The sequence below is a fragment of the Chiloscyllium punctatum genome, chromosome 6, assembly GCF_047496795.1.
Source record: "Chiloscyllium punctatum isolate Juve2018m chromosome 6, sChiPun1.3, whole genome shotgun sequence".
In the NCBI taxonomy this organism is placed as follows: Eukaryota; Metazoa; Chordata; class Chondrichthyes; order Orectolobiformes; family Hemiscylliidae; genus Chiloscyllium; species Chiloscyllium punctatum.
In genome coordinates this window covers 41627695-41654991 of record NC_092744.1, presented here as the reverse complement: position 1 = coordinate 41654991, position 27297 = coordinate 41627695, and the positions used below count along the sequence as shown (strand labels likewise).

General features: G+C 39.1%; 1 protein-coding gene and 1 long non-coding RNA gene across 2 annotated transcripts in view; one reads left to right on the top strand and one right to left on the bottom strand.

Annotated features, from left to right (window-relative positions):
• Positions 1 to 19321, top strand: part of LOC140478913 (uncharacterized) — an 88656-nt gene extending 69335 nt beyond the window's left edge. The window contains exon 3 of the long non-coding RNA XR_011960892.1: positions 19198 to 19321. This is a non-coding gene — a long non-coding RNA (uncharacterized lncRNA). The remainder of the gene's footprint in view (positions 1 to 19197) is intronic.
• Positions 67 to 27094, bottom strand: lsg1 (large 60S subunit nuclear export GTPase 1). The gene is made up of 14 exons (XM_072572534.1): positions 26931 to 27094; positions 26415 to 26541; positions 23763 to 23883; positions 19852 to 19938; positions 18251 to 18337; positions 14657 to 14717; positions 12742 to 12918; positions 9611 to 10039; positions 7155 to 7256; positions 6328 to 6471; positions 4277 to 4400; positions 2211 to 2290; positions 908 to 1084; positions 67 to 559 (listed from the first exon to the last, which is right to left on the bottom strand). The coding sequence occupies exons 1-14, from the start codon at positions 27027 to 27029 to the stop codon at positions 380 to 382; spliced, it is 1995 nt and encodes a 664-aa protein (XP_072428635.1). The 5' UTR covers positions 27030 to 27094; the 3' UTR covers positions 67 to 379.
• Positions 27095 to 27297: the final 203 nt, after the last annotated feature.

The following is a 27297-nucleotide window of genomic DNA, read 5'->3' as shown; positions in this document are numbered from 1 at the left end:
ATTTCAAACACAATCCAAACAAATGTCATTATCTATTCTCAATTAGTAAATAAATGCCAAGTGATACTACATGTACTTATTTTATTCTTTTACTGCAGAATTCAACAATGGAATCACACACATCTTCAGAAAAGATTAAAAACTCACTGTAACAAAGTCTGCATAAATGATGGACTGGAAATTCCAAGTGAATTATACTAAATTAGTTCAAATACTGCAGTGTATTCCATCAGGTTGCTGACTCTTTCTTTCAGCGTACATTGAAACACATTTATTACTTTTGCTTCTGACTTGCTGCACATATTCCCATTATGTGAATATAAACTGAGCAATAAGTAATTAGGTTAAGTGTCCAACTCCTGAGAATAACAAGTGAAGTTCACCCATCCAGATGTTTATACATTCTCCGTAATTTTTCTTTCTTATGCCTATTGCCATGCTTTTTCCATGGTTTTCCTGCCACATTTTCCATGCTGGCTCCAGTCATCGGTGTTGAACTAATGCCATACTTTAAGCCCATTGCTGACTGAATTCCTTTTGTCAAAGCACGCATATTCTCCTTTTATAAAATATAAAATACGTAAGTCAATTTCAAACATACTGTAAATCTTACTAAAACTGGATCAATTTCCAGAATAAAGCTCTAACACACAAAACAGCGAAGAATAACATTATAAACAGGTCCAAGTTTCAGGATTATTGGGATGAAGGGACTCTTCCACCAAACCCCAACCACCCAAATCTACAGTATTTCAAATAAATTTAAAGGAACATGTGAATAATTTCCTTAACAATCCTGCTATTATTACTTGTATTCCAGTTTATGACCTATACCAAGCTTTTGTCACTTGAAATCCATTCCACAAGAATAACACTAGATTGCATTCTACTTGTTGTGCTTCTTTACCTGATGAAAGAAGCTTTTGTCCACATAATTTTCAATTCTTTTCAAATTATGTTGCTTCCTTTTGAAATTTGTACCATTCTCATCACATACAACACCACATTCTTCAAGTTTAGCATGCTGGAATTGGAAATGAGCAGGATCAATGCCAGGTGGAGAGTGGCAGTACAACAGCTTGCCCTAAATTTAGAAGCAGAAAAAAAAACATTAAAATATCTGTTCAAATCTAGATATTCATTTTATACATAGATTCATACAGCATAGAAAAGGCACTTTGGCTCGAGTCGGCACCAAAATAACTATCACTAAAGGATGCTAATCCTAACTTCCTGCATGTTTGACATGTGGGAACCAATTTCTTTTCAATGACTATTTGCTAATTTCCCAACTTTGGGTGGTTTTTTTTTGTAAGCTTCACTTCAATATCCAGGACTAACAGCAGAAATATAAGACAGCCAACTTTGGAATAGAGTTGAGTGAAGAAAACTTCTCATCATCACAAACAGACAATGGCAAAACATTAGTCATGGTACTACTCAATAGACTTCAACTCATTGTGGAGAATTATACCTTTCTTCCGAACAAGTCAGAATCATCGCTAATATCTCCTTTTCAAATGTACATCCAGTTCAATTTTTTCTGCCATCTTTAGGCAGTGATTTCCAAACGTAGTAGTTCACTGTGTAAACTCTTCTCTCATCTCATCCCTAACAAAACATGATCATAATTTCCCCCCCCCCCCCCACCTTGATTTTCTCTTGGCAAACTGTCACTCCAGTTTCAAAGATCTATGAATGAACGCGTAGATCTCTCAATACCTGCAACATTTTAAAATTACACATTTAACAGATGTTACATCACTAATTTTTCACTCAAAACAAATATCATTTCACTTCTCTCTATTAACTATCTGCCATTTTTCCAAATTTCATCAGTCTTAAACCTCCCAAAGTTTGCAACTGTCTTCCTCTATGTTTACCATACTCTTCCAAGTTTTGCTTCACCTGTAAACTTTTAAATGATGCTCTGTATGCCCAATCCACATCATTTATAATCAAAAATACTGGTTTGAATACTGAATATCACTATACATGTTTCTCTCTAATCTGGCACCCTGTTCATCTCTATCTTTTGCACTTAAAACAACTTAGCCACTATTGTGGCTAAACAAAAACCCCCAGTCCAATGGTTCTTCCAAACAATTTTCTTCATAATTATGAAAACAAAACAGGATTCACTCTCAAACAAACAATCATGCACTCAGTGCAAAGACTACAAACACTGTACAGTCAAACAGTTTACTCACTGTAACATAATCTTTTAAAATATATCGAGCTGCTCTAGGTTGATCTGGTTGTCCATGGGCAGTCATAAAACCTCTCATATCTGCAAGATAGCAATACATTGGTTAAACAGATGACGGAATTCATTATTGGACTTTTCCAGCATTAAGAGCGTGACTTTCTGAAAAAAAGAAATTACATTTGCCTAACCAAGCTGTGCTACTGAAACAAAAAATACAAACATGATTGTAGAACGTAGCTTTTAATAAAGGTTTGGGCACAATATTTTTGGCTAAGAGACTCATTTTTTTCATCCTTCAAACAGAACAAAGATGAGAAGGTAAATGTCACAGGAAATCAGTATCTAAAAGCACCATCCAAAAAGCAGGTGTGCACATTTTAGAACAATTCCAACTGCAATACATTCTACTCTCCCTCATTGGAATATTGGGAAGGTCAGGCCACTGATAAAATGATAAAGCGTCAACTTTGGCCTATGTTTCATAGCTGTGCAAGGGTACAGTCCACAGAAGAATTCAAATAAAAATGGTTATGATGCAAAAATATTGAATACTGGAAATGATGAATCACACTAATATTTTGGGATAGGGCAGCATGGTGGCTTGGTAATTAGCGTGACTGCCTCACAGTGCCAGGAAGCTGGATTCAATTCTAACCACTGTCTGTGTGGAGTCTCTACATTCTCCATGTGCCTGCGTGGGTTTCCTCTGAGGACCCAGGTTTCCTCCCATTGTCCAAAGATGTGCAGGTTAGGTGGATTGGCTATGCTAAATTGCCCAGTGTCCATGGATTTGTAGGTTAGGTGGATTAGCCATGGAATGCAGGGTTACAGGGATAGGGTTGGGGCGGTGGTTGGTGAGGGTCTGAGCAGGATGCTCTTCGGAGGGTCGGTATGGACTGGATGGGCCGAATGGCCTACTTCTACTCTTTTGGGATTCTATGATCGAATTAGCTTGAGAAATGAACCACTCAGGGACATTTAAACAGTTGTCAAGAGTGACAACGCAGTCTCATAACAGAATCAGGTACCTCGGATAAAGAGCCAAAATGAGACATTTTAATTTTGTCCACAAGTGCAATTCCAATTACCCTACAGCTCACTACTTAAATTTCCCCTTGACTTCCTGACACTGTTCTAATCACTGACATGTGCACAGATTCATGATATTCAGTCTCCCTCATAACAAGATTCTGCTCACAAATGAATGAGGAAAGAGAGGAAGGAGAAACATTGTTGCGACATGGGGTAAACCCCCTCTGTTAATTTTAAACCAGCAACACAAAAAAGATTTATCCCTAGCTGTAATCTGAAAATAAGAGGCCAAGAACTATTTAAAGTAAAAATTAACAACTTTATTCTTACTTAAAAATCTAACAAAATAATTAACAACTATTCCCAACTCTTTCCTCTAACTTATCTTTTACTTTCCCTTTTATAATACTAGATAAAACCGATAAAACCCCCGATTAAGATTTACCAAAAAGTCAAATTTTAATATTGTCAATAAGCTATATTCAAACTTGATTGGAGTTTGGTATTTTTGAGGTATAATGTAAACTGATTGGCTGAAGTTGAATTTGTTTTGTCATCTCCAGGCAACCCAACTGATCTAGCTGTTTGACAAATGTTACACTGTTGCCTTATTCAGAACAGTTGGTGCTACATCAGGTAGTTCTGCCAGCTTTTAACTCTCTTAAAGGTACAGTACCTCTTACACCTTCATAACAATATTCCTCAACTGCAAGGGAAATGTAATGGCATAACGCAAAACACTAATATAATTAGCTTTACTCTTACATCTTTTCCGATGGTCTATTTCAAATGAGGCAGTAGATTACACCTGACCTCCCTCAAACTCAATGGAGCCATGGTTAGAATGGAAATCATGATGAAAAGCAAAAACTAATGCCTGTACTTCAAAATTCCAGAAAATGGCATTTTTAATAATTATTGCTACATTAAGACCAGACTACTAATTGTCCTGTAAAGCCAGACAATAGCACAAGTGAACATTGTCCACAAATTAAATACAGTATGAATAGAAATAGATACACTTATTAGACTTACATCCATAGGCAGTTAATAATTCCTCAGAAGTAGGTAGTCTGTTTGGGTCTTCATCCTCTCTGGGCCGGATAATATTAATTCCATACGTGGCTTCCAAAACATGCCTGGGAATATGCTGGCAAACATAGTTCAATCAAGGATTTCAAACAAATGTGTCCTTTAAAAATTGATGGTGATAGCTGCAACCCACAATTGTGTTACATAGAGTCAGAGAGATGTACGACATGGAAACAGACCCTTGTCTAGTCTGCATTTGTTTCCCAGAGCATAGAGGGACCAAATCTTCTTTCTTTTTCTGTTGAGATGTCTGAGTAAATCCAATATTGTGTGTTTATATAATCACACCAGAAACTTGGGGTTTTAGTAACACACATGCAATAGTTTTATTGTAAAATTATAGTAGTAGAAACTCATAGTTGCACCTCATATAAAGAATATGGCAAGTAAGTATGGTGATTATGTAGTTTCTAAAGATTGGCACCATCGATAATCTATTTGAACTCGACAAGAAAGAGGAAAAAAATTTGATTTCAGGTTGTTATTTCAGAATCTTTGATACCGCAGTATTTCATTGTTGGTTGAATTTATTTTTTTTAAAGTGCCGATAGGAAATTACTTTATTCCTTCAAAAAAAAATGTAGAATTATACATCAACATGATAGGATTTGGTGGATCTAGAGTTGTTGTTGCAAAGTTTTATGATAACTGTGGTAATGGTTGGGAACGAGGAAGTGGTGATGGAGGAAGAAGTGAGATGGGAAGAGGAGAAGACAGCGATTGTGAAGGCAAAATCATGTTAAATAAATAGACAAAACAATGAAGCATTTAAAAAAATTATACATTCAAATTTTCTCATGATATTTCACAGCTCAAAAACATTATGGTCTTTAAAATCATCATACAAACTAACCTGTGAGGTGAAAACTATATATATCAAATCTCCTGAATACAGAAGGACTCAATTCCATTTTCCAAATTCATGTTGCCAATTTATTGAAATGGCGTAAGCGGTGTCAGAAAGAATAAAAATTCTATGCGTTATTTTCACAGTAGTTAGAAAGCCCAGCCTATCTTTAAGAACTTGCCAACATTGGGCCTGTTTTCAACAATATATAACTACTTAAGATAACCTGAACATGGACAACACTGCAGTCCATCGCATAAGTAGTAGGAACAAGAGTAAATAAGGAGCTCTAGTCTTGCAAATGTATTTTTCAATGCCTAGATCCAATTTGAAAACATTTTTGATGATGGGACAGCTAAGAGGATATTGGAACTATTGCTTGAGACCAGAATCCCGGGGAGCTGGTTTCGAAATTAAGTCAGGGAAAGTCATGCCACAGAGCTCACTAGATCTTTGCAGACTGCTTTAAGCTTTCAGGCTACCACAAAACACAGGCAGAATAATGAGGAGAAAAGAAGGAAATGCAAAAGGGATTCTGATAATCTGAAGCCTTAATTCAAAAGATTTTAAAATTTTCAACGTAAACAATCTAATTTAATTAGACAAAGCCAGAAAAAAAATTGCCTACATAGTATTACATATCTGTTAAGACAAAGTTGAGAATTAATTTCTAAGTAAAAATATCTTTTGGGAGAGGAGGGGCAAGAAACCAAAATTCCAGTGGACCCAAATTTTAACAAAAGCTAAAGATATTTCCTAAAAGCTGTACTGCTAAAATCTCAGGACAGTATTAAGGAAACTCTAGGTGGTACACCTCAAGTACAAACTTTTTATTTAAATCAACTAGCATTTGTGTAGAATATGACAAGCTCAACAAACTTCCAATACTACAAGTAAATCAATTCCACAGTTTAATGAGTTTGGAAGAAATGCATTAAAAATTGTTTAATTGTCATAATTTGATGGCCATGAGGTAGGAGTTGCATTTTTAACTAAAGAGAAAGCTTTCCTCTTGTTGAAGTTCTTCCCAAGTGCATTGGTCCTCTTAAGAAGAAATAATGTTGCCAAAGAAACAAGATTCTTAATTAACATATTAACACCATGTAAATTCAACCAATTATGACATTTAATTTTTGAAAAAGGATATTAAAGAGATAGGTGGCACATGGTCTCTCATTTGGTCTATGGGTAAAATTCCACTACAGACCATTTCTGCTTTGGTGGAAACAAAGGATGGCATCACTAGGCCTGGACAGTCACACAAGCATAAACCTGGCTCCACGTACAACGTCTAAAAGAAAATTCAGTATTAGAGATCAGCTGAAGTTATTTTTAGATTGGATTCAATATTTTACCCAAAAGATGACACATTAACTGCTCATATTGAGCCAGAATCTATTAAATTTCAAAATTAGTTGTTTTTTAAAAAATATTAACTTTTTTCAACATTTTCTGCTTAATGAACCCAATTCATAAAGTTATCAGAAGATGAAACATTGCTCATCTTTGGACTGTGCCTCTGCAGTTTATAGACTGAAGGATAAAAGCTATACCACCCCACAACTAAAACTATTCAGTGAATTAAGCGAATATGAATTCAATTCTTTGTTTAAATTTTTTTCCTTATAAACCTGCTCAGAAATGTTATTTTGCACCTCTAAAGCAGGTGGGAGTCAACAGTCCTACTGCACCACAAAAGCCCCATTTAAGTCATTGTTTATCATGTTAAGTGAATTATCAGACATGCATAACAACAAATTATAATATTATAATTGTGCAATCAGTCTCTAACTGTCATATTCTAATTGATGTAGGTGCAGCTTTACCCTACAGTTAACTTAACTGATTTATAGTTGTTTGATACTGACATGCGAACAAGGAGAAAAAAAAATTCCATTTCAATTCTTCACATCTACTCAAAACATTTTAACAAACAAATTGACGAGTAAAAATTCAGCACTAAAGACAAAGTACCTGAAAGTGTTTTGTATGGCCTGGAGTTGCAGACACAGAAACTTTCTTATTTTGAATAATAGTATTGATTGTTGAACTTTTGCCTACATTTGGATATCCTACCTATTAAAATGAAACAAACCATGAATACAAACCACAGACATAATGTAACATTCACAGATGATCTATTTATACATTCCCAGTTTACACCACTGGGGTTCCATTTTGGTGATGCATGAAGTGCCTGACACATTGCGTATACAAAGTAAAAGACTACTGGCTCCCAAAAATAAAATGTTCAAATAATAACAGGTAAAAATACAAGAATGCACACAGGGATTGAGGCAGGTCCTTATAAAACAAAAACCAAATACATTAAGTCTTAACATCTCATGTCAAGGATTGGCTTTAACTAAGAAAGATAATCAGTGCACAATGACAAAGTTAAAAATCACAACACCAGGTTCAACAGGTTTATTTGGAAGTACTAGCTTTCAGAGTGCTGCTCCTTCATCAGGTAGCTAGTAGGGCAGGATCATGGGATACAGAATTTATAGCAAAAGATCATAGTGTCATACAACTGATGCGATATATCGAACAAACCTCGATTGCTGTTAAGTCTTTCATCTTTTAGAACAGATAACAGGTTTCAGTTCATTAATATGTAAATCACAGAACTTCTTTAAAGTCACATTCCCAAGATAATTTAAGGTTTTATTAAAAAAAATTGACATTGTGTGCTTTTTGAACAAAATAGAATGTATCTGCAAATACAAATTCACCCCATAAACCTATTTGCATGTGCATGTGAGGGAGAGAGAGCATGTGCATGCCTGATAGTGTGTGTGCGTGCAAGTGTGACAGAGTATGTGCCTGTGAGAGGGTGCGAGACATTTTATAAATTCTTCCTTTGGAAATCAAACTCCTGACTCAAGGTTGGAATACAGACAGACTCCAACCTTGCACCTTTAATGCATTGTCTGAGCTGAGATGTCAATTTTTTAAAAATAAAATCTTATCTCAGGAATGTGACTTGAAAGAAGTTCTGGGATTTACATATTAATGAATCGAAACCTGCAACCCATTCTAAAAGATGAAAGACTTAACAACAACCTAGGTTTGTTCAATATATTCCATCAGATGTGTGGCACTATGATCTTTTACTATAAATTCTGTATCCCATGATCCTGTCCCACTAGCTACCTGATGAAGGAGCAGCACTCCGAAAGCTAGTACTTCCAAATAAACCTGTTGAAGTATAACCTGGTGTTGAGAGATTTTTAACTTTGTCCACCCCAGTTCAACACCAGCACCTCCACATCACAGTGTACAACGATCTGGATGTAGGTTTGCTCGCTGAGCTGGGAGGTTCATTTCTGCGTTCTATTTATAGGCTTGGGTTTCTTTGGGTTGGTGATGTCATTTCCTGTTCTTTTTCTCAGGGGTTGTAGATGGGGTCTAACTCGATATGTTTGTTGATAGAGTTCCGGTTGAAATGGCATGCTTCTAGGAATTCTCATGCGTGTCTTTGTTTGGCTTGTCCTAAACACAAACATACAAATAGAAAGCAGGAATCATGCACACTGCTTTGCCTGAGGCCCACTGAAGATGTTACCTAGCAGGGTGATGAAACATTGGAAATGAGCAAACCTACAACCAGAAACCTCAACCTGAGCTACAAATCTTCTCAAAATCGCCAGTGTACAATGATACTTTGTTTTTATTTCTATTGAAAGAAAGCATCAATATTAAGATGTCATCTATTTGAGGGTTGACCTTTCCAAAGTCTACAAGGTAAAAACAATGACTGCAGATGCTGGAAACCAGATTCTGGATTAGTGGTGCTGGAAGAGCACAGCAGTTCAGGCAGCATCCAAGGAGCTTCGAAATCGACGTTTCGGGCAAAAGCTCTTCATCAGGAATCTATCTAAAGAAATGGAAATTTTTAAAAGGAAGCTAGCTACAGATTTTTTGTTGAAATCTAACATTTGCTCTCCATCTGTTTTCCAGCTTTCATGAACCACATGCTCTGATCACCTCATGACTGCTTCTTTGTAATCAAATTCTTGTCTTGCCCACCCTACCTTCCCCACAATTGGAATATATCCTGTTTCTTCCACTTTTGCTGCTACTGTCACATTATTTCCTTCTTTGATATGGAAGTTTATCCCATATTTTCTTTAAGCAACCAAAGCACAAAGTCAAAGCATCAAAAAAAAACTAGAATGAAAACAACAGTGGAAAATTGGGAATGAATGAAGGAAGAAATACATAAATAATACATCATAGAAAAAATGTAAATGATTTAAAGAAAGGAAACAAAAGCATGAAACAGAATATGAATCAAACAGAATGCCAGTGAGAGAGACTAAATGCTTTTTTGTCATCATACCATTCCTTTTTCAAAGTAATAAACGGGCAAAAATACAACAGAAGGTGGACGAAAAAATATCAAAGTTACTTAAGTATTCACTCACTAAGCCCACTGTTATTTCATCATCTTTCACACGCTGTCCTTCGTGCAAAGTTCTAAAAATCTTCAACAGTTCATTTCGCTGCATCAGGTGGCTTGGGTTATTCACACATTTTTTCGTAAACGCTGTTGTACTGGACCTTGAACTACATGCAGGCTTGTCATTTCCCTTGTCGTAGTGCTCACAATGGCCAGCGGAGTTAGGATTTATGTTAATTGGACCAGTCGGGTTCTCAATATCAGAGTCGATTATACTTTTATTCTCCTCTCCTGAACAGGTTTGCCAAGAGTCATCATCTTCACAATCTTCACTAGAGTCACCTTCATCTGCATCGTAATCAGGCCACAAGCCATCTTGAGCATCAAACGGAGTAACTGATCCTCTTGAACGTTCTCTTTCACTCACTTCACTTTGTCTCTCTTGTGCTTCTCCCTAAACAATGAAAATTAGAAGCATTGAGGCTGTAACATGATTTTTGTGCTGGTTGTGCAATAGGACTGAGACAGTAAATTTTATCCCAATGAAAACACATGTAAAAATGAGAGGTCACTTTGTTTAATAGAAGCCCAAGTTCAAACAAGACAAATATCAATGATTTGACAAACATTTAATTTAGTTTTAGTATTATATCGCAACATTCAAATCTCTAGCATTGTTCAGTGTTGTGTTACTATCAAAACATCAAGAAACGAATTCCAGACTAAATCAAATAAAGAACCAACAGAAAATGGTTTAGTTTTCCAAAACAAAATAAATTTCAACACTCAAAATGGACACAAACATTTCAGTTTAAATACTTAACTATTTAATTCTGATTTCCTTCCCCACTTTCTTGCCATTTCTTTTTCAGATCAGCCTGAATCTTTCCCAATTCAAGTTCAGTATTAAAGTGCTGAATATAAGTAATATTCCTGGTGTTGGAGCCACCAGGCTCCCACCGGCACTGAAGGTGTGCAGCCGTTGCCCAACAAGCAAAATTTCACAATGGCGCAGAGACTGAGGTAGAAGGTTCATAGGTTCTACATCTATCACTGAGGGCCTGACAGAAGTAGTGAAAGAACAAAAACAGAAATTGCTGGTAAAGCTCAGCAGGTCTGGCAGCATCTGTGGAGAGAAATCAGAGTCGAGTCGAGTCACCTTTCCTCAGAGGTGATGAAAGTAAATGTCCTGTACCCACAGGACCAAGTATACACCAACACAGCTGATGGGGAAGGTGATTACCCATGCATTGAAACAAGTCAAGATCTCTGTCCTTGGGACATGTTGCAATGCAGCAAACAATGTAACTATTTGACAGAGATCAGGGTTACAGCCTATCTCACAATACCACTGCTTACTGAATGGCATCACTACCAGTGCCAACCTCACCAAATTTCATCCACAATCTAATTTTTCACTTGCATTCATGAAACCCAACGACTACACTGTGCAGCACAATCACTCTTCAACCAGACAAGGAATCATACACAAACACACCTATCAATACACTGCTGTCTCTTCAGGATAAGATAGCACAAGGACCTGGCTGTTAGGTGAAATCAGTCCCCTGAAGAGGCAGTGTTGCCCATCATCACGCAAATGGCCAAAAAGTAGACAGATTGCCCAGGCGTATAGAGTCTTTATGTACCTATCCAAAAGCATTCATCCTTGCTCAAGTTCCATATGGTCTCATCACAAACACCTCCTTATAGTGGCCACAGTGCATCCTTACCTTTTACATTTCTCACTGTAGGGTACTAAGAGCAAGATCCTTCTTCAACCCTCAGAAAAAAAATGGAAGGGAATAAGCTTCTGCATGCCACTCCTACCCAAGAAAGTGGAGGAGGAGAAAAGCAAGGAAGATAGCACTGTCTCAATTTTTACAACTGTCCCTGGCACCAGTTTAGTGATCAACACCAACTATGACTTAGAACTCCGTGAAGAACGCAGACCTTCACACTGGGATACACTGAGCACTACCGGACATCAGCCAAACTCAGTGAACAGGGCACGACAGGGGCTACATTGCCAGTAAGTTAAGATTTGCTGTAGAAAAGTTCATGAGAACCACAAGATCAGGGTTCAAAAGATTATCATTTTAACAAATTAAATGTTTGGTGCAAGGAGTAGTTTGCTTGAATCTATGGATTAAATAGGGAGATGAGGGAGTAGATGTTCAACTGGCACATTGTTTGATGCAGAGTCTGAAACCAACTCTCTTCAATGTAAAGAGAGTGGTTAGTTCTGTCATAAGATCTGAGGGGTTATCATCACACAGCGTCCGATAACCAAGGTTGCAGAGTTGACTAGTCAATGCAGTTTCCAAGGAATGTCAAACTGCTTGCAGAGATTGAAAAGTGCAGCAACTGAAGTTCAAGTAGCTTCCAATGTACAACTTTCATCTTCTCCTTGAACAGCAAGGTGCCAAAATAAAAACACCTGTCATGGTGGCTCTGGGTTACTCAGCACAACTTACAAAATTATCTGCCTATATAGATCTCTATCATTCAGCATATCAAAAAACTGACTGAACAAATATGCTAAGGTAGTGGCATGAGAATCACAATTCCTGCTCCATGGTACTCAAAGATTGCACTATGCTGACATTCAGATAACCCAGACACTTGAGGGTCATAAGACAGAGCATTCTGAGGTGGAACCATAAGGCTTGCAGTCTAGAGTGAATCCCAGGAGGAAACTGAACTTCAGAATCTCACCAATCATCCACAAGCAATTTTAACAAAAGCAATTCAGTGTTTTATTTTAGCAGCATTGTTATCACCAGGAGATCTATAACTATGACTGCAAATAAAGTTACTGCTAAGTAATCTTTCAAGTGTTTACCGGAAACCAGTTCTAAACCAGCTCTAATTTTTAGTGGACTAAAAATTGCAATAAAGTCAATTAAGTAGATTATTCTTAAACATTAAATATTACAAAGCATATTCCTCAAATATTGATTTAATTTTCTCAAGATGCTAGTAGTTGTAGAATAAAAATACTGGATTCTCATTGTAGTTTCAGTCTGCAATACGATAATTAATATACTAGAAGGATGATAATCGCTGAGCTAAAATGTCCTTTTCATTCATTACTGATTTTCCTCCTGTTCCTATTTTAAACATCTGTCAAAATAGCTTTCATTAATGGCTTACCCTTGCTTCAGCATCAAGTCTTTTCCCTTCTGCAGTTGCTGACCAGAATACAATCTGGATACCTTCCTTATCAAAATATCTTGCCCAGGCTCTCCGTTGTTCACATGTCAGCAGATCAGATTTATTCAGGAGGATCATGTTGTCTTTATCTTTCCGGACCTCCTTCACATAGCGTTCCTGGGAATAATCATAAGATTCAAGGAAAAAAGTAGACATTAGAGTTCAGCATATTCAAGGATGAACTGCATAATTTTTTTTTACAATATTACCTATTGTATGCCTGTCGCTGCTGGCTTTTGTTGATTTGCTAATTCCCTTTCCTACTCATGTTTACTCTTCTGCACACTTAATATTCTTCCACTCGTCTACCCTAGATTGTCTAAACAATGTAACTGAAATACTCCTATAATTCAAACAGAATAGTTTTTCAGTCTGGGGTCAACTGCTGCAACTTGTTAGACCAGTGAATGTTGAAATCTGCACTCCATGACATAAGATAAAAAATTGGGATGAGGCCTGGCCACAAGTACTTCTCGAAGTATAGTCTATAACTAAAGCACCAATAAATCTAGAAACAGCAAAGAGCAAGATCTTAAGCATGTGAGGCTGGAGCTGAAAGCAGAGAGTTACCGTCAAGGCAGTTTGATAGAATACGATTTGTACATGTAACTGTTTTTGTTAATAGTTACATTCAGCTAGAGGAGAAATAGCATCAGACAAGACCAGCAGAAAGAACTGCACATGATCAAGAAGTGCAATTGTCTTGAAACAGAACACAATTTGTGAATTGTAACGTTTTTTAAAATGCAAGCGGCGAGACAGTGAAAAACAGAAACTAAGCAATAAAAAAAGTAGAGAAAATGCACAGGTTATTTTAACATATCAAGAACTGTTACAATGTAACCACTCTTACTTCATCACAAGAATTCAGCTCTTTTACCCTTATATGGGCAGCACAGTGGCTCAGTGGTTAGCACTGCTGCGTCACAGCACCAGGGTTCCAGGTTCAATTCCACCCTCGGGCGATTGTCTGTGTGGAGTTTGTACATTCTCTCAGTGTCTGCGTGGGTTTCCTCCAGGTGCTCCTGTTTCCTCCCACAATCCAAAGATGTGCAGGTCCGGTGAATTGGCCATGCTAAATTGCCCGTAGTCTTAGGTGCATTAGTCGGGGTAAACATAGGGTAAGGAATTGGGTCTAGGTGGGTTACTCTTCGGAGGGTCGGTGTGGACTTGTTGGGCCGAAGGGTCTGCTTCCATACTGTAGGGAATCTAACCTAATCTAATCTTGAACCAATAGCGTAATAGGATCTGGAGCTGATCCTGGTGGAATCTAGACTGAGCATCAGTGAGCAAATTACTGATAAGCAAGTGCTGCTTACAGCACTGTTGACGACACCCTCCACCACTTCACTGATGATTGAGGGTGGACTGATTGGCCGAAGTGGATTTGTCCTGCTTTTTGCATTGAGGATATACCTGGACAAATTTCCACACTATCAGCTAGATGTCAGTATTGAAGAAATTCTAGAGCACATGCCTTCAATACCATTGCTGGAATATCACCTGTATTTGCAGTATTCATAGTATTTGCAGTATCCAGTGCCTTCAGCTGTCTCTTCATATCATGTGGACTGAATCAAATTGACTGAAGATCTACACCGGTGACCTCCGGATGTGGTGTCATTTAGAATCAGCTGTCAAATCTTGGGTTATAACATTCTCAAGAAAATGTGGCCTATTTAAGTGTTAAAAAAGACACTTTAAATGTGACAACACCATTTTAGCTGGAGTCTAAATATGGGTAGAAGAACCAATGGTTAAAATCCTCATTTGAGTTTGAAACCATATCTACACTTAAAACGAGATGAGGCATTTTATTGCTGGCAAAAAGAGCTATAAATAAGCTTTTACTTACCAAGTCTTCACAGCGGAAAAGCAGTGGGTTTCTAGCATCAACAATCTGAACAACTATATCACTGCAGAAACAAAAAATAATTCAGTAGTTCAATTATGACAATAATTTAGTAGAATAAAATTTTCAACTCAGACTAGGCAAGCAACATTATCTCGGAGTCATACTTTACACATGTCCCAAAAACATCACTATTCTAGTAGAGGTGACTGTAGAAGGGAGGAAACTGTCCTAGGAGTCTCCAATCTTGACTCCAGACCCCACGAAGTCTGATGGCATCAGATAAGATGGACAAGATAATTTTTGGATTAGCATGTGCTGCCATTCCTCCCTCAGTTGATGGATTAGTATTACTCCATGTTGAGTAGTACTTGGATGAAACACCAAGGGCATGCGTAGTACTCTGGGTGGGGGATTTCAATGTCCAGCATCAAATGTGGCAAGGTAGTACCACTACGGACCAAGCTGGTCAAACAGCTGCTGGACTGAACCAACAAGAGGAAAAACCATACTTGACCTCATCCTCATCAAACTGCCTGCCACCGATGTATCTGTCCATGACAGTAGTGATAACAGTGACTACTGCACAGTCCTTGTCTTCACATTGAGAATATCCTCTACTGAGTTGCATGACACTATCACCATGCCATCACACCTGGTAGGGCAACTGTACCATTCATGAGTGGTGAATTCAGCCTGGACAATCACAAAGGCCAACCTCCCATCTATAGAACCCATTTACCAGGCCCACTGTCAAGGAAAGCCTGCCAGCATTCTCAAAGATCCATCCCACCCTGGCAACGTTTTCCTACCACCTCTACCATCGAGGAGAAGGTACAGAAGCCTGAACACACACACCAGCCAGTTTCGAAACCTTTTCTACCCTACTGTTGTTAGAATACTGAATGGACTCTCAAACTCTTAACATTCGCTTGTATCTGTGTTTTTGTTTTTGTCACTGTTTACCCATTATTAACTTATCTATGCTACTTAACTCAGTGATCTGCCTGTACTGCTCGCAAGACAAAGCTTTTCACTGTGCCTCGGTACACATGACAATAAATTTAATTCAATTCAATATAGCAAAATCAAGATGGGGCACTCATGAGAACGCTGTGGCAGCAGAACCACACTAACATAACCTACAACTGCACAGCCAACATATCCCCCACTTTACAATCAAGCCAGGGAATCAACACTGGTTCAATGAAGCAAGGAGGAGGGCATGCCAGCAGCAACACCAGGCACCTGCTAAAATGAAGTTCCCATGCAGCTACAAACCTTTGTGCCACATCGCATAAGTAACAAGTGACTGACACAGCTCAGTGATTCCAAAACCAATGTATTCAACTTAAGTTCTGCAGTCCTGCCATATCTAGTCAGGAATGTTGGGGGACAATTAAATAATTCACTAAAGAAACAGCGCCATAAATATCCCAACCTCAAAAACAGGGAACCCAACACATCAGTGGAAAAGGTTAAAGCATTTGCAACAAATCTCAGCCAAAAGTGCCAAGTGGATGATCCATCTCCATCTTCGTCCAGAGGTCCCCCACATCACAGGTGCTAGCACTCAGCAAATACAATTCGCAACACGATATCAAAAACAATTGGAGGCACTTAATACTACAAAAGCTATATGCCCTGACAGCATTTCAGCAACACTACTAAAGATTTGTGCTCCAGAACTTGCCACGTCCTAGCCAAATTATTCCAGTACATACCCAACACTTGCATCCTCCTTGCAATATGGAAAATTGTCTAGGTACGTCCTGTCTACAAAATGCAGGATAAATACAACCCAGCATCATTAATCATTAACAATGTGATCTAAAGTGTTACTGACATCACTAACAAGCAGCACTTGCTCACAATAACCTGTTCACTCACACTCATTATGAGTTTCCCCAAGGCCACCCTGCTTCTGACCTCAGTACAGCCTTGGTCCAAATCTGGACAAAGAAGCTGAACACCAGAGATGAGATAAGATGACTGCCCTCAGAATCAAGCCACATTTGACTGGAGTGTGGCATCAAGGAGCTTAACATAACTGGAGTCATTGGGAATCAGAAGGAAAAGTCTCTGCCGATTGGAGTCATACCTGGCACACAGGACAATAGAGGAGGAGGACAGGAGTCAGTTATCTCAGCTCCAGATCAATTCTGTAGACATTCCTCAGGATCATGTCCTTGGCACACCCATCTTCACCTTCTTCAATGATCTTTTTCATCAGAAAGTTAAAAAGGATGTCTGCTGGCGGTACAATGTTCAGCAGCCATTCACAACTCTTCACCTAATTGCAGCAAGACCTGGACAATGTTCAAACTGGGCTAACAAGCGGCAAGTAATGTTCATACCAGGCAGGTATCAGGTAATGAACATTTCCAACAAGAGAGATAGTCAAACTATCATCCCTTGTCATTCAATTGTATCATCCATGGACACCCCACCATCAACATCCTAGGTTAACACTGATCAAAAACTAAACTGGGCTATTCATTCAAGTGCTGTGACTACAGCAACAGACCAAAGGCTAAGAATCTTGCTGTGACTAACCCAACTCTTAACTCTCCAATGCCTGTCCATCATGCATAAGATACATTTAAGAATCTGATGGAATACTCCACACATGCCTGGATGAATGCATCTCCAACATTCAAGAAGCTTGGCACAATCCATGACAAAACAGTCCACTTTATTGGCACCACATCAGCAAACATTCATCACTCTACCATTGATATTTAGTATAAGTGCATTATATTTGCAAAGTGTATTGTAGAAATTCACCAAGGCTTCTTCAAAAGCACCTTCCAAATCCATGACCACTACCATCTCGAAGGACAAGAGAAGCAGATACATGTAAACACCATATCTGGAGGTTCCTCTCACAACCACTCACTGGCTAGACTTGGATATGTATCTTTCAGTGTCACTAGATCAAAATCCTGGAACTCCCTGGAGCTTATGGGTGTACCCGCACCAGATGGTCTGCAGCGGTTTCAAAAAAACATTCTCAAGGCTAACTCAAGTTGGTGATAAATGTGGCAGTAATGACCACATCCCGTGATTTTATATATTAAAAACTATGATGAGTTGGAAAAGGTATCCTCCAGAGGTGTTAAGAGATAACACATGACAACTAAACTTTTCATGTTCTGTATATCAATTCTGCAAGTTGCAAAGCATCATTGGAAAAGTTGAAAATGATGCCACAATGGAAAAAATATTAACTTTAAAATATGGCAAATTAACACCATAAAGCTGAACACCCTGTTCAGTCTGGATCAGGCAAAGGATGGAAGAAGAATACCCAGGTGTATTAAGACAACTTTCTAAATTCAACAGAAACCATAAACCCCAAACAATAAAGTAAGGATTGTTTCACAATACACAACAATAAATATTGAATTGCTTTATCTAAATTTAACTAAATTCATAAGCCAAGATAGATCTCTTATAGTTATAAAATACATCCCAACTAAGTGCCTATTCATCCACATAGATTTAAATATTCTGCTTAGTATTCCAAGTTTTTGACAGCAAAGTAAGATGATCTAGATTGTGATTTTAAAGGGATGTTAGTTCTACATACCATACCTTCTTTCAATCACTCTCCATAGTTGACGCCAAAACTCTAAATTCCTTTCGAACGGTGTCAGGATCAAGTTGCGTTCTTCTTCCAATCTGGAGATAAAGGGAGAATAAGAATTGGTTTTAAAAAAAATTGTTCCTAGAAGTTTTGGTGCAAGATAAATGCATTTTGTCCAGAAGCAATTTGCACTTTAGGAGAAAATGGTGTTAAACCTTTACAAGATTGCTTTCTAAATAAAGTTCAACAAGTGCTGAAATTGGCTGATCAGTGATCACTCAGTTTGAATAGGACAATTCCAAATTTTCTGGAGGGGGATTATTCCACACATTTGTGGCTTGAAAGCAATATTTTCATGCTGTTAACATTTGTGCTACAGATCATGGTAAAGGGGTGGAAATCTGTGCAACTAAAACACTATTTTGTCACGTGTGGACTGTGGATCTGGATTGCCAGTTGCAGGTATTGCAGATATTGCACTATATTATGGTAATGCCATAATCATACCTTTCACATTGCCTTATGGTGGGAAAATTGAGCCCAAGCAACTTCCAAGTCATATATAAGAACATTAGAACTAGGACAGAAAAAGGCAACTCAACCCCTCAAGCCTGGTCCACTATTTAATCCAATGATAGTTGATCTCACCTCAACCTCATTTCCATTTTCCTGCCTGCTTCCCATAACATTACGATTTAAGTCTGTCTATCTCCTCAATACAGATACTGATTAGGAATGATCAGCCATGATCATATTGAATGGCGGTGCAGGCTCGAAGGGCTGAAAGGCCTACTCCTGCACCTATTGTCTATTGTCTAAATTTATTCAGTATCCAGCATTCTCTGTGGTCTTGAGTACAGAATTCCATGGGTTCATAACTCAGAGAAGTAATTCCTCCTGAGCTTTGTTTTAAATCTGCCACCTTTTAACCTAACACTACAACCTCTTGTTCTAGATCGCCCCACACAGGGAAACATCTTGCTCATATTATGGGTATTCAGGGCTGTTATGGAATCAGTTGCAGATGAAAGTTTGCTTAACTAGTAAGGTAAGATGATGAATGAATATTTTTGTTTTAAAAAAACAAGACTTTTGGGAAAGAGATGTCAAGCTACATCAGAGTTCACCTATGCCTATTCACACTTAACCCAATTCTGAATTACAGGATTTTGCCTAACACACTCTGTTACCATCACAGAAGATTTAAATGAAGTCCTGGCAGAGACTCCAGGCATGTTTACTGAAGGGAGGGATATATTTTATTTTTTCTGCCTACAATTACAATTCCGACTCAGTTAAAAATCACAATTCTGACAATCTTAATTAAGACATAAGATCTTCAAAACAAGTCTCTAGATTCTTTTGATGAGTGAACTCTATGACAATGACACTTCAAGCAACCAAAGTTAAAAGCCCATTGAATTAAAGTTGTAAGATGATTAAGTAAGGCAGCAGGAAACATCCAGTGATTCATAGTTGCCCACATGTGCTTCAAGGTCTTAGACCCAAAATCACAAGACTCTTTGTTTTTTTTATGTTAAATAAATTTCATACCCATTAGTATTTAATTTACAAAAAATGTTAATCACGTACAAACTGCAACACTCACCGAGCCAGCTGTCTTCTCCATTCCAGGAAGTTTTCCCGTTCTGATTGTTGCAGGTCTTCAGCTGCTGTGTTCTCATCCCAATAAGGCCTACGTAAAAGGCAACCAGAGTCATAGAGACGTATAGCATGAAAACAGAACCTTCGATCCAACTCATCCATGTCGACCAGATATGCTACATTCATCTAGTCCCATATCCCTCTAAACTCCTCCTATTCATATACCCATCCTTTTAAATGTTGTAATTGAACCAGCCTCCACCACTTCCTCTGGCAGCTCATTCCATACATGCAACACCCTCTGCGTGAAAAAGTTGCTCTTTATGTCCTTTTCAAATCTTTCCCCTCTTACCTTAAACTTATGGCCTTTAGTTTTGGACTCACCCATCCCGGGGAAGACCTTGTCTACTCACCCATCCCAGCCCCTCAATTTTATAAACCTCTATAAGGTCACCCCTCAGCCTCCGATTCTCCAGGGAAAATAGCCCCAGCCTATTCAGTCTCCCTATAGCTTAAACCCACCCAATCCTGGCAACATCCTTGTCAATCTTTTCTGAGCCCTTTCAAATTTTACAACATCCTTCCTATGGCAGGGAGACCAGAATTGCATGCAGTATTCCAAAAGTGGCCTAGCCGCAACAGGACCTCCCAACTCCTATACTCAATGTACTGACCAATAAATGCAAGTACATCAAAAGCCTTCTTCACAATCCTGTCCACCTGCAGTTCCACTTCCAAGGAATTATGAACTTGCACTCCAAGGTCTCTTTGTTCAGCAACACTCCCCGTGACCCCTACCATTAAGTGTATAAATCCTGTCCTGATTTGCCTTTCCAAACTGCAGCACCTCACATTTATCAAAATTAAACACAATCTGCCATTCCTTGACTCATTGATACATCTGGTCAAGATCCCGTTGTACTCTGAGGTAACCTTCTTCACTGTCCACTACACCTCCAAACCCTCTAACTATATCTCCTATTTTCACATTCAAATCATTTATATAAATGACGAAAAGTAGTGGACCCAGCACCGATCCTTGTGCCACACCACAGGTCACAGGCCTCCAGTTTGAAAAAGAACCCTCCATCACCACCCTGTCTTCGAGTCAGTTCTGTGTCCAAATGGTTAGTTCTGCCTGTATTCCATTTGTTCTAACCTTGCTAACCAGTCTACCATGAGGAACCTTGATGAACATCTTACTGGACCATTAGACCACATCTACCACTCTGTCCTCATTATGAATTTTCATAGAACAATACAGCACAGAACAGGCCCTTCGGCCCACGATGTTGTGCCGAACTTCTATCCTAGATTAAGCACCCATCCATGTACCTATCCAAATGCCGCTTAAAGGTTGCCAATGATTCTGATTCTACCACTCCCACGGGCAGCGCATTCCATGCCCCCACCACTCTCTGGGTAAAGAACCCACCCCTGACATCTCCCCTATACCTTCCACCCTTCACCTTAAATTTATGTCCCTTTGTAACACTCTGTTGTACCCAGGGAAAAAGTTTCTGACTGTCTACTCTATCTATTCCTCTGATCATCTTATAAACCTCTATTAAGTCACCCCTCATCCTTCGCCGTTCCAACGAGAACAGGCCGAGAACTCTCAACCTATCCTCGTACGACCTATTCTCCATTCCAGGCAACATCCTGGTAAATCTTCTCTGCACCCTCTCCAAAGCTTCCACATCTTTCCTAAAGTGAGGCGACCAGAACTGCACACAGTACTCCAAATGTGGCCTAACCAAAGTCCTGTACAGCTGCAACATCACTTCATGACTCTTGAACTCAATCCCTCTGCTAATGAACGATAATACACCACAGGCCTTCTTACAAACTCTATCCACCTGAGTGGCAACTTTCAAAGATCTATGTACATAGACCCCAAGATCCCTCTGTTCCTCCACCTGACTAAGAACCCTACCATTAACCCGGTATTCCGCATTCTTATTTGTTCTTCCAAAATGGACAACCTCACACTTGGCAGGGTTGAACTCCATCTGCCACTCCTCAGCCCAGCTCTGCATCATATCTAAGTCCCTTTGCAAACGACAAATGCCCTCCTCACTGTCCACAACTCCAACTATCTTCGTATCATCTGCAAATTTACTGACCCACCCTTCGATTCCCTCATCCAAGTCATTAATAAAAATTACAAACAGCAGAGGACCCAGAACTGATCCCTGCGGAACTCCACTTGTAACTGGGCTCCAGGCTGAATATTTACCATCTACCACCACTCTCTGACTTCGACCGGTTTGCGAGTTTTCTATCCAATTGGCCAAATTTCCCTCTATCCCATGCCTCCTGACTTTCCGCATAAGCCTACCATGGGGAACCTTATCAAATGCCTTACTAAAATCCATGTACACTACATCCACTGCTCTACCCTCATCCACATGCTTGGTCACCTCCTCGAAGAATTCAATAAGACTTGTAAGGCAAGACCTACCCTTCACAAATCCGTGCTGGCTGTCCCTAATTAAGCAGTGTCTTTCCAGATATTCATAAATCCTATCCCTCAGTACCCTTTCCATTACTTTGCCTACCACAGAAGTAAGACTAACTGGCCTGTAATTCCCGGGGTTATCCCTATTCCCTTTTTTGAACAGGGGCACAACATTCGCTACTCTCCAGTCCCCTGGTACCACCCCCGTTGACAGTGAAGACGAGAAGATCATTGCCAACGGTACTGCAATTTCCTCTCTTGCTTCCCACATAATTCATGTTAAATAAACTTCATACCCATTAGTATTTAATTTGCAAAAATGTTAATCACATACAAACTGCAACACTCACCAAGTAACACTGTTCCTTCTTCAAAAAACTCAAGTTAGTGGCATATGATTTCCCATGCACAAAGGAATGTTGACTATCCCTAATCAGCCTTTGGCTTTCCAGATACATGCAAATCCTGTCTCTCAGGATTCTCTCCAACAACTTGCCTATCACTAATGTCAGGCTCACTAGTCTATAGTTTCCTGGCTTTTCCTTACCACCTTTCTTAAATAGTGGCACCACATTAGCCAACTTCCAGTCTAATTAAGAAAAAGATTAAAACAAAACGTTTAATTGGCCCAAATACAGGGTGTGACTTTACATTTAGTAGAACTTGAGTCAGAGAAAATTGATTCATCCAAAATTAGATATCTGACATTCAGTTTAGCAACAGATACTAGAGAGATGGAACCTGAAAGATGGGACAACTGGATGTTATCTGTATACATTTGGAAATTGACCCTAGCTCCACAGAATAATGTCGACAAGGTCAACAAAAGAATTGATTCAAAGGTAATTCAGTGGAAAACTGAACAAGTGCAAACTTCTAATTTTAAAAAAAATGTAAAAACAATTTATCTTTCAACTATACCTTAAAATCAAAATACATTGGACATAAAGTTTGTATTTTAGTTAATCAAAAATAATTTTTTAATATTCTGAAACATTAAGGATCTTTCGGATAATACAGAAATAAGTTATTTCAGGTGCAGTTTGAAATTGACTCAGGACACAAAGTCTGGATTAGTGGTGCTGGAAGAGCACAGCAGTTCAGGCAGCATCCAAGTAGCTTCAAAATCGACGTTTTTGCCCGAAGGCTTTTGCCCGAAACGTCGATTTCGAAGCTACTTGGATGCTGCCTGAACTGCTGTGCTCTTCCAGCACCACTAATCCAGAATCTGGTTTCCAGCATCTGCAGTCATTGTTTTTACCTCAGGACACAAAGTGAGCAGTCTGCAGAAAATCAATTATTAGAAAAGGAAATCAATTAGAATTATAGAATATTATTCGAGTTATCTGCCACAGAAGAATTTCCAGCATTAAAATATTTCATCTTTCCTGAACAACACAGTTGTGTTCATAAATCAAAATCTTTAAAGAATAAATATTGGAACACTTTTGCACCTTCTGGGAATGGAAAGAAACTGCTTATTCTCTTCTTGAATCTTTTTGATCTTTTTGCTTTCCTCTGTTGTCAGTAAACCAGTTCTGTCCTCAGCAGAAATAATCTTGACATTCAGTTTCTCTATCAACATAGAAATTTAAAAACTTTGTTATGAATACATACTAAAACTTCTTCCACAGATTTCCTCTCAATTACAAACACTGCCATAGTATCTCAGGTATAAACACTTGTAGGCCATCAACAAAGTAATGGTTTATATTAAAACACACTTCCCACAAGTATACAGTGGACATACACAATGAAAAATGGACAGCACAACTAACACAAATCGTCCAATAAATAAACAAAAATCCTGTATGACTGTCATCTATACTGCATTACACATCAACTAATTTTTATCACTCATTTCATCACACTCTTGATTCAACTGCCTTCGGAACCAATATCTATCACTGGGAAAATATTAAGAGTCATTTTTCTTTCATAGGTAGTACATGTATGTGGCTGGGTCAGCATTTATTAACCATCCCTAGATGTCCTTAGGAGGTGGTAATGAGCTACATCTTGAACCAATGCAGTCAACTTAGTATAGCTAAAAGTACAGTGTTGTTAGGGAGAGGGATTTCAGGAGTTTGACCCAGCAGGATTAAAGGAGTTGTGATATATTTACAAGTCAGGATGGTGTGTTGTTTGGAAGGGAACTTGCAGATGGGTTCTGTTCGCATTTATCTGCTGACCTTGTCCTTCCACGTGGTAGTGACCATGGGTTTGGAAATGCTGTCTAAGGAGCCTTGTGAATTCCTGCAGTTCATCTTGTTCTTGATGCTACTGGGAGTTGAGAGTGGAGGGTATGAATAAGTGACAATGTTGGTACCAATCAAGAGCGCTACCTGGATGGCTTTGAGTGTGTTGTTGAAGATGCACTCATCCAGGCAGGTACGAAGTATTTCATCACACTCCTGACTTGTGCATTGTAGATGCTGTACAAACTTTGGAGAAATAGAGGGCATTACGAGCTGCAGTATTCTTAGTCTGTGATTTGGTCTTGTAGCCACAGTATTTATATAGCTAGGAGAAAATGAAGACTGCAGATGCTGGAGATCAGAGTCGAGAGTATGGTGCTTGATCAGCACAGCAGGTCAGGCAGCATCCAAGGAGGAGAACTGACTTTTCGGGCAAGGGTCCTTCATCAGGATTGCTCGTCAAGTTCAGTTTCTAGTTAATGGTAACCCCAGAATATTGAAAGTAATGCCACTGAATGTAAAGGAGTAATGATTAGAATCCCTCTTGTTGGAGATGGTCATTGTTTGGCACAAATGTTACTTGCCACTTGTCAGTCCAAACTGGACATTGTCCAAGTCCTGCTGCACTTAGATATACTTCAGTACATGAGGAGTCGTGAATTGCACTGAAATTTGTGCAATTTCAATGAACATCTCCAACTCTTTATGGTAGATGGAGGAAGACCTTTGATGAAGCAACTGGAGATATTTGGGCTGAGGATACTATCCTGAGGAGCTCCCTGAAGCGGAGATGACTGAATTTCAAAATGGTCTAGAACAGTCTGCTTTTGTGATTTTGCATGTTCTTAGGGTTAGTGGACTTCAGATGGAAAATCAGGACAATGCATATTTTGAATTTGAAACGAGAACAGCCTGCCGAAAAATCTCTTAAGAGAAAAAAATTGCGTAGCCTATCTAAATACACTAGTGAAAATTAACAAATTGTGCCACCATGATAGGAAAAGACCTAGACAAGGTGATCAGAACAGTATGCAGAATCAGAAAATATCTCTAAACGTTAATAATTTATTTAAACAGAGAAGAGGTGTATTTAAACAATAGTGAAAGAATACTGGTAGCTATTGGTCCAGTCATGTTATCCTCAAGATAGCAAGGTTAATAACATAAAGTACAAATCTGACGACAATACACCCTTGGCATCAGTGGGAAGAAAGCACAGTTAATGCTTTGAGTCCAGTGACTCTTTATCAGAACTATGGGCGGCACGGTGGCACAGTGGTTAGCACTGCTGCCTCACAGCGCCAGAGACCTGGGTTCAATTCCCGCCTCAGGCGACTAACTGTATGGAGTTTGTACGTCCTCCCCGTGTCTGCGTGGGTTTCCTCCGGGTGCTCCGGTTTCCTCCCACAGTCCAAAGATGTGCAGGTCAGGTGGATTGGCTATGCTAAATTGTTCGTAGTGTTAGGTAAGGGGGAAATGTAGGGGTATGGGTGGGTTGCGCTTCGGTGGGGCGGTGTGGACTTATTGTTTCCACACTGTAAGTAATCTAAAAAAAAACTGTTTTCTTCCCACAGATGCAACTAGACCTGCAGAGTGTCACCATCAATTTATGTTTTTGTTTCCCTAGTATTCACAATACTTAGTTTTATTCTCTTGTATCAGTGCCTGAAAATAAAACTCAATGTTGAAAATTCAGATTATACCCACGTGCTGATGATTCAGACAGACCTAAACAATGATTATTTACCTGGCCTTTTCGTAAAAGAGAAATGTAGGCTTTCAAATATAATTGAACTAGAAAAAAAATGAAAATATCAAAATGGATCTTAATCAGAGCAAGATAATAAAGATCAGTGCATTGATGGAACCACACACCTAGAATTCTGAACTATTTGCAAAATATCTTACCAGCTACAAACTCTGTGCCTGCCAGTTCTGCAGTTGCAAGGAATTCATCTAAAGTGCTTTGTTCTGTTACAGATTGCAAATTGAGCCGGCCCCAGTTATAGCCATCATTCAGTTCACTTGTGTGAAGCTATGGGTGATACAATCGAAGTAGATTCAGTTATTACAACAATGTCAACGATATCAACATTGAAGCAAGAGTGTTTCATAAATTCAGTTACTGTAGAGGAACTAACAAGTGTTGCGGCAGGGCAGAAGTGGCAGGGGGAAGGGGGGCAATGGGAAGGGGGGCAATGGGGAGGGAGTCGTGGGTGGGGTAGTGGGGAGGAGGGTCGTGGGTAATGGGTTGGTGGGCAAAGAGTGGGTAGTGGGCAGAGAGTGCATGGGACTGTGAGATGGGCAGTGGGAGGAGAAGGTGGTGAAAGAGGGACCTTGGGGCAGGGGGTGTTGGGGAATAGGTAGTGTGCAGGAGTTTCAGGTGGAGTCGGAGGGCCCGAGAAGATGCCTGACCAGTCTCACCCAGCTGTCAGTTTTCCGCAATCTCCCCGAAGACTGGTTCTTCTCTTTGATGATAGCTCGGCCCAGGCCGCCACCGCTGCTGCTTTTCTTCTTGCCCATGGTCCCTGCTCGAGGAAACTCCTCCACGTGACCAAACCGTCAGGTTGAGCAGCAGCAATCTATCCCCCCAGATCCTGCGGCTCCGACTCGAAGGTTCCGGTTAAATTCAAAGTGAAAGACAGAAACGGTCAGATCAGAGAATTTTTAAATGGTACTTTTATTAAGATTACACTCCTTATAGATGTTTAATTTACTTTTATCCCAACCAATTTATGTTGATTGAATAAATATTATCGGCACTAATCTTTTTGAAAACTATTTTTTTTAA

What these genes read in the sequence shown, in the direction of transcription:
- lsg1 (XM_072572534.1), bottom strand. Translation starts at nt 27,029, where the DNA reads ATGGGCAAGAAGAAAAGCAGCAGCGGTGGCGGCCTGGGCCGAGCTATC. An exon ending in TGCGGAAAACTGACAGCTGG is followed by an intron (nt 26,542 to 26,930) that starts GTGAGACTGGTC and finishes TATCACCCATAG; the next exon opens with CTTCACACAAGTGAACTGAA. An exon ending in TTTTCCGCTGTGAAGACTTG is followed by an intron (nt 12,919 to 14,656) that starts GTAAGTAAAAGC and finishes GATTATTCCCAG; the next exon opens with GAACGCTATGTGAAGGAGGT.